This window comes from Pochonia chlamydosporia, chromosome 2 (genome assembly GCF_001653235.2).
Source record: "Pochonia chlamydosporia 170 chromosome 2, whole genome shotgun sequence".
In the NCBI taxonomy this organism is placed as follows: Eukaryota; Fungi; Ascomycota; class Sordariomycetes; order Hypocreales; family Clavicipitaceae; genus Pochonia; species Pochonia chlamydosporia.
The window spans coordinates 6,026,142-6,033,866 of record NC_035791.1 but is presented as its reverse complement, the minus strand read 5'-3'; the positions used below and the strand labels follow the sequence as shown (position 1 = coordinate 6,033,866).

General features: G+C 49.1%; 3 protein-coding genes across 3 annotated transcripts; 1 reads left to right on the top strand and 2 right to left on the bottom strand.

Annotated features, from left to right (window-relative positions):
* Nucleotides 1-2,851: 2,851 nt before the first annotated feature.
* Nucleotides 2,852-3,400, top strand: VFPPC_17469 (hypothetical protein; the record flags this gene model as incomplete). Its single annotated transcript, XM_022429175.1, has 1 exon — nucleotides 2,852-3,400. One exon carries the CDS (start codon nucleotides 2,852-2,854, stop codon nucleotides 3,398-3,400), a length of 549 nt encoding a protein of 182 aa, XP_022285798.1.
* A 60-nt stretch (nucleotides 3,401-3,460) lies between these two features.
* On the bottom strand, nucleotides 3,461-4,823 carry VFPPC_03870 (kinase domain-containing protein; the record flags this gene model as incomplete). The annotated part of the gene is made up of 2 exons (XM_018283322.1): nucleotides 3,461-4,230; nucleotides 4,304-4,823. 2 exons carry the CDS (start codon nucleotides 4,821-4,823, stop codon nucleotides 3,461-3,463), a joined length of 1,290 nt encoding a protein of 429 aa, XP_018137655.1.
* A 1,511-nt stretch (nucleotides 4,824-6,334) lies between these two features.
* VFPPC_13542 (cyclin-like F-box) lies at nucleotides 6,335-7,437 on the bottom strand (the record flags this gene model as incomplete). The annotated part of the gene is made up of 2 exons (XM_018291317.1): nucleotides 6,335-7,163; nucleotides 7,229-7,437. 2 exons carry the CDS (start codon nucleotides 7,435-7,437, stop codon nucleotides 6,335-6,337), a joined length of 1,038 nt encoding a protein of 345 aa, XP_018137654.1.
* Between the last annotated feature and the right edge of the window lie 288 nt (nucleotides 7,438-7,725).

Sequence of the window (7,725 nt, the reverse complement as noted above, 5' to 3'; positions counted from 1 at the left end):
CTGAGTCTCTGACACAAGTTTGGGAGAAAGTGAAGCATTGTGGGCTCTGGTACCTGACAGTATCCACCATGGCTTACATGGTATATCCCAAAAGTCCTGGTGACATAAATTCCGATGCGCATCGGACATTGTGGCTTGTGCCATTTCTAGCCATGGCGACCTTCAACATGTGTAATGGCGGAATGAACTTGGTGAACTTGTCATGGCGTCCCGTGGCGTTATCGAGACTTTAGGTTGGCCTAAACAACCCACGAGACATTTCGGAGGGGAAGTGGGCGGACCAAAAACTTATGAGCCAGAATTCCTGAAGGGGTCAGATTCTTCATCACGTAATATTCTCAAACGTCTGAGAACGTGAGGGTTACGCACAAACAAGGGGATCATCTGGTCAATGCGATGCCGATCTTCTAGAGTCGACAAATTCGGTCAACAAATGGGGATCGAAGCCATCGAAATGGGTCTGGCCGCGTAGCATGCCAGAGCAGAGTCTGTGAGTTCTCAAGTAGGCATTATTAAAAGAGTCTGGTTGTTGTGGATGTTTCATGAAGAGAACTCCGAGCGTAGGGTTACGTCCAGTTTCCTGTATACCCTTTTACAACAGAAGTTAACATGGCATGTAAAAGAAAAATGACACCCATCATCACAACCAAAGTCGACCATATGCTGTCCAACGCCATAGTGCTGCCAATCGCCTTAAGACAGAGGCTGCTATCATTTAGAACTGCAAATAATTGTCTCGATGGTACAAGGCATAAATAGTCGCAAACATCTATTCTCACATCGTCTTCTTTGCATATTCATGCCATACACTCTATAATCTTCAAGGTCTAAGCAACTGTCAAGACGATACTCTTTTGCGCATTGCTGTCCTCCCATGGATATTCCTCTCCTGTTACACGCAACTGGCACTCTCGTGCACCGCATCTTGCGTCGAATCTCAGCAACAAAGAAGACCGGGCAATCAGCTCCGAGAACCCAGCACAAGCAATGCCTTTATCGCCGTATGCCCCTCCGTTGCCGCTGGCTGTTGACTCAGCTTTGATCCGGCTGCGAGGTCAAATAGTTTTCCGATCTGTTGATCCAGGGCATAGTAACCCACGCATTGAAGTAGGCGACAATAGTCTGCAGCTTCCTTGATTGGAGTTTTGTGTAGTGTTCGAGCCAAGTTTCGGCTTGCCGTATAGTGACATCTTGAGTACGAACATTCAGCCCAGACCTAGACTTGCGCCATTCTACAAACACAGTTCTTGGTGTGCGATGTGTTGGTCGGTAGGTTGCCAACGCTCTGTTTGTAGATCTTGGTGTTGTAGATTGTCTGGACTAGAGCTCCTCAAGCTTAATCCGTAATTTCCCCTGCCATGACGGCAAAGCACCAGTTGATAAAACTGTCGTGTCCGGCTCGCGCTGCCCTACACGGCACACATTGATCGCCAAAGATGCGCCGGGATATGACTTTGCTGTCGCTCGCTCCACAGCAGTTCCTAGATAATGATTGGGAGTTGCGTCCAAGATGTTCCTTTCGAGGGCCTTCTCCGGTGCTAAATGCTGAGCCAGCCGGTAGAGAGACTTGTTGAAGAGTTGCAAGTGTCGAATCATCTCTTTGAACCGCCTGCTATCAACAACCACGCATTGATCCTGCCGCACCATTCTCAAGGACGTTTTGCATTTGACAATAATTGCTTGGAGCTCAATGCTATCCACCGTTGTTGAAGCGGATTCGTTTACGAATCTCCTTTGAGAGTCTGGTTGTCTTGCTACTGTTCGGCTTTTCTGGAAGCCGGATTGGACATGACATCTAATGATCTACGTAAATGAGACGTCTATTCTCCCGGCATGCTGAATTGGTGTTATCGACTTGATACTGAGGACGTCTCTTTGGCCTCAGTAATGATGGTCCAAGTTTAATCGACACCTACGGCATTGGTCGAGTAAGTTGGATGCCCCAGAAGTCTTGTAACAGGCAGAGGACCAGGCACATCAAATGTATGAGATGATAATTTGCTCATGCTCTGTCTTCGTTTCGCGACGCTGGTCTCGATATAGAAGTGCAGGAAGTTTCGCAGGCAGCGCTTCGCTTCGCAGGGACTCAAGCCAGCGCTCTCTGGCTAATTTGATGAGGGCCATTGAATGTTACGTGTGAATGCTTTTAATGTGTGAGGCAGGGGTATGAATCTAACACTGAACAGAGCCCCTGCATATGTGGCCGTCTCCTCCGACCAACTCAGCTGTAGAGACCTAAGGACACACTCCGAGGGATAGACATCTCAGTCCGCTTATGATTCTTCAGCCATCTCAAATGAAATGTTGTTACCCAAATTTTGCTCGGATGCTCCTGCTCCAAGATAATCCTCGTTATTGGCCACTATACTCAAATAATCCGCCCGTCTACCCCAGAAGAAGAAAAGAATTCCGGAGGTGCTTTGTTGATATCGGCGCATATAGTTCGTCAAGTCATTCCTTAAGGGCGGTTCGTTGTCTGGCTTCAAGATTTAGCTCCTACATTGGTCCAAGATATTAAGCGCTGTCCAGTCCGTCCATTGGCCTGTCACAAGGCCCATGCGCACCTAATGCGAATATATCGACAAAACCAACGCTGAGAACCTACCGATCCTCTCGCATCCTTGCGCTCTCAGTCATGTACGTGTTGCGTGGGCGGTTCCTCGACCACTTATATGGGTGCTGTCATCGTGATTAGACCACACAGAAGCCCCTCTTCCCCGTAATTGCGCACGAAAGCACGAAAGGTCGAGTATATAGAGAGCTCGATCTTCTTCTTGTGGTACCTAGAATTTTTCAGACTCGTAAACACTACTTTCCACTCACTCCCGTCATCCACGAGAGAAGAAAAGCCATGGCTTCTGCTGCAAGCGGTGCGAATCTTGTCAAGTACTTCTTTTATGAAGCGGTTTCACGCGAGCTGCAAAGACGTCGCTTGTGGCTCTTGCTTATGCAACTGCACGGGACCTGGAGATTGCGCCATGTGCTGTCCTTATCCGGTTCGTCATGCCCAATGTTCCAGGATTTGACCCGCGACCTGCGCATCATCCTTTGTGCTACCAATGGCAAAAATGGCCAAGAGGCAATTACTGACTTGAAACACAGGTCGGCCCTACACAACACGACCAGTGCTGGCGGCAAGCACGTCCCTGACCCAAAAGGCTGGCATGTAACGATCGCCTTTAAAACGCGTGATCAGGATGACCGGGAGGTCCACGTCGCTTCACATGGCTACACGATCGGGAAAGACAACTACACCCTGAAGGAAGCAACTCACACATCGGAGAAATCGGACTCGTTCCCTCGTGGCGGCAAACGCTCGGGTAAGGTTGTTTGGCCTGGTGAAGAATTACTCGAAGAGTATGAAGACAGCCCAATTGCTCACTCTCACCTTTCCAACTAGATAGGGGAGAATTTGTGTTTCTTGAGTTTCGATAGAGGAAGATTAGTGGATAAATGATATTTAAACTTCTTTCATGCTCCGTTCAAAGTCCGGCTTTGCCCAGTTAACCACCCAGTCCGACATTAACACCTCCATGGCCGTTGGCCGATTCTGTGGATCGAAGGACAGCATTCGGTGCAACAAACGTAGAAATGCGGCCTTTTCGTCCTCTGAAAACACGCCCACGTTGTGCTTTTTCCTGTACTTTTGGATCCAGGCATCGAATGCTTCGCCGAGGGGTGGCGATGCATCTTCTCCTTGTGTAGAATTTCCGGCTTCATCAAAAAATTGATGGCGCTGCTCCCACCGCTGCCACCAACGGGGTGGCATGGGACCCAACACGTCCACTTGCTGCGCGACCACGGAGTCGGGTGTGACGAACTCGTCGCTAAAGATGGGCTTCATGGCAACGAGGTTCCACATGGCGACTGCGAGGCTCCAAATGTCGGCAGAAAATGAAAGTGGTGATAGCGGCTCGAACCGCGCTTCTGGCGGCCGGGCAGCCAAGGGTGATCGACAGTCTTCACAGGGGCGCATGTTTGACGCGGGAGCAAATGCCTCGCCAAAGTCGGCGAGAACTAGCTGCGTGTCTGCCAGAGACATTTCATTGGCATTTTTGCCCAGGTAAAGTGGTAGAACTGCCTTTTTGGGGACATTGGGAGGCAGCGGGCCTCCGTTGACGCGGGATATGTCGACGGTCTCCGGGTGTCCGTACTTGTCGTACAGCTGCTCAATGGAAAGGTTGTTCAAACTGGAGGGAAGTTTGAGCATTGCGTTGCCGAGGTGAATATCTAGGAAGAATGGGGCATTAGGAGCAGTCCCATGGTGTTGGGTCAGCTGAGGTGGGCATGAAGATGAACGAACCTCCATGAATATAGCCCTGGCTATGCATGTATGCAATCGCCGACACAAGTTTCACAGTCAAGGCCCTCGCCACTTCTAATCTGAACATGTGATAAAAGGAGGCATCTCTGAGATTACATTGCGCCGGAGCAGTTGCGTAACACGGGTGCGTTCCGTTGGGGCCGCGCACAGTAAATTCATCGAGGAGCGGAGGAATCGCATCGTATCCTGATGAAGCGACAAGATCCGAGGAGATGTGACCTGGAGCTTTACCGCCTAAGTCTGAGAGACTTCTCAGTATCGTGGTCTCGTGGAGCCTGGAATCCGATATGCCAACTTTGAGGGCGACATAAAGCTTCTGCTCGACGTCACGCGCAAGCCAAACAGTGGAATATCCCCCATACCCTAGCTTATCGACAATTTGGTAGCGCTTGTTGAGTACATCCCCAATCATTACGGGATGGTAACCACCAACTCTGTACTTTTCGAGCGACTCTGCTCCTTCAATCCAGTCATACTGGTCGCGGTGTTCTGCCACCATTGCGCTTGAATGGGGAGGAAGCCGTCTTGCTGGCGATGGTAAACCGATTTGGATTTTTTTGGAAGTGTGGATGGCTCTCGAGGTTCGCCAAGAAGGTGTCAAGATGTTGAAGAATTTCATTCCGTTGATACTGCCAGCCAGGACGAGTTAAGCCATTTATGTACAATGATGACGCCCAAGTCGTCTCGCCCAAGTCGTCTCGTGTCGAGTGTGCATGTAGTTGAAAGCTGATGATTACGCGCCGGACCAAGTCTCACCCTGACCACATGCATCAAATGATATTTGTGGGTCTCTTCAAAGCTTCAACCCAGTCACAGTGCACGGATAGACGCTTTGTCTTCACACCGTCAATTCTTTGTAGTCATGTTCAGTTTCACCCAGCTGGATTTATCATCATGGTTAGAGCCAGTCGTGTTCGATTTCTTTGCAAATTCATTAGCTTGATGCATATTAGTAGCGTTCTGTCGTTGCCGGAATGATGGTGCTGCATTATGCTGGGTCAGGAAGCCAGGTGGAAGCCACAAAGCTACCAGACCAGACCAGACTACCTAGGTAGACCTATGAATTGCCAACTGGTGGTGCAAACCCCGAAACCAAATGCCCAGAAAACAATGGGGCCGCCTTCTACTTTGCCATTCATAACCAATAGCCACGAATCTCTTCTCACGCAAGGAGCCGATAAGGATGCAGCAAATAGTAATGGTCAAACGGCAAGGCAAGTTGCCGGTGTCGTTGGAAGGATTACTATGCGGTAGCGACAACGAAGATTCCGATGTTAGCATGGACACGCCATCTCTTAAGCAACGGTTGTCAGTTTGCCAAATTCTTTGCAACAGCCTTGATTAGCTGCATGCAAGTGACCTGGTGCACAAAGGGATCCGATCGGACATTATTCTGTTCTTCAAAATAGAAGGCGAACAGTCAATACGATTAACAGAATCCCACATCACTGGTTTTGACCACAGCAGACCCAATGGTCCAAACGACCCTACCATCACGACGAGAACTATCAGTCCCGACGAGGATCGCCATCCACACCCTGCTCCTACTACTAGCTCGTCTCTACGGTTTACGAAGATTTAGGACATGTATCGCCTTAACCTGGTTATTCCAGAGGTTGCCTTTTTTGATCGGGTTAAAACAGCCAGAGCGGGACAAGACGGGTAAAGTTGTTCAAAAATTTCTTTTGACAGAAGATAGCCCAATTGCCAAGTTGGACTACCTTGTGAGATTTAGACTTCAACTAATAGTTTATCGATGCATCAGTAGCAACATTGATGTCGACGGAAGCGATCCAAATGCTTCAAGCACTTGGCGGAACATTTTTCCTCTACGAGATAGCTTCAAAAGTCATGAAATACTCTGTGTAGAGACAAAAGAGATTTACACCAGGCTTCGGTTTAGTCGACCAACCCTTTTATTTTGTTTAGAATTGTACCTTTAGTGGAGCTTGTTTCATACCAGATGTGTACAATAGACCCAACAAGTACTCCACGGTTACCGAGATCAAACTAGTTTCGGCCATTTCCAGCAGCAAACTTCAAGTTTTCGTTTCCTACCACTCCCTTGTTCACATTTCCGATACCATTCACCTGGCCATTACCACCCGAAAGCATAACATTGGCAAAGTTGGAAGCCATCAGCTGCACACCACTGACAAAGCCTTGCTCATCAAATGCACAATGACCGCCATTTGGGCTGTTATCCACAGTCTGAAGCGCATTCAGTTGCTGTGTATTTAGCCCAGCTTGTGTTCCTGCCTGTTCAAACGCCTGAATAGCTTCAGGGATAGATTTCTGCAGGGACGTCAGCTCCTGGGTAGTCGACTGAAAGTGAATTCGAGTATTTGCCAAGGCCGCAGAAGCTTCGGGCGTAAAGGCCACCTGAGGAGCCAGAGCACCGCAAGTCAGCATAACTCCGGTGTTTGGAAATAGGCCCATCTGAGCTGGCATGAAGAAGCCGGAAAGCGTGAGAGATCCGCCGCTGACTCCCATGAAGAAGACGTTTGACTGATTGAAGGATACCATCTTAGGCAGCTCCTTGGTGATAAGGTCGGCAACAGCCTGAGAGTGAGCTGCACCATCGGGACGCTGCTGGCCGTTTCGGTTGGAACCACCCCATTTGAGATTTGCATCAGGGGCGAGAACCGCGACTCCCATGAGGTTGGAGTTTACGCCCTGGTTAGGGAAGTCGAAGAAGGACTGGCCTCCGTCACCGTGAAGCAGTACGTTCATGCCAATAGCGCCGGCAGTGTTTGGAGCAGCATTCGCCCCTTGCACTCCAGAGTTTGCGGTGAATTGGTCAGCCGGAGCGCTGACTTTGTATCGAATGTCAAGGCCACTAGTTCGCATTTGTTAGTTCAGAGGTAGCAGTCTAGTGATAGAGAGAGTTGGAGACAGCCTCACTTGATCTTGACGGTTTGGTCAAGGACCGTAGTTCCGTCTTTTGCAGCGGTAATGCCACCAGCTTTCTGGGCGGCTTTTTGTTGTGCTGTCTGTTTTTTACCACCGCGATTATTGCCCTTCTTTTGCTGGGGGACTGCTTCGCTGAAACATATGCAGAGTGCTAAAAGAACCAGTAATGCGGACAAGCCTGTGCCCTTTGACCCGAACATTGTGCTTAATTAACACCAAAAACGGAACAATAAGTTGAACAAATTAATACAAAAATTGGCGGATAATGGACCATGAACTAACTGCCTAACTAGCAGGAAAGACACGGAAAGACAATTTACACGGAGAAAAAATTCCAGCCATTTCGATCGCTGAACTGGGTAGAAGCCTGCTTATTAGTGTCTTGGAAGTTTAGGCAAGTTTCAGAGTGACATTGGTTTGTGTTGTCGCAGGTTTCGGATCCGGTTTCGCCGGGCGTAAGCTGCCACATCTCATCGTAAACTTGTGGA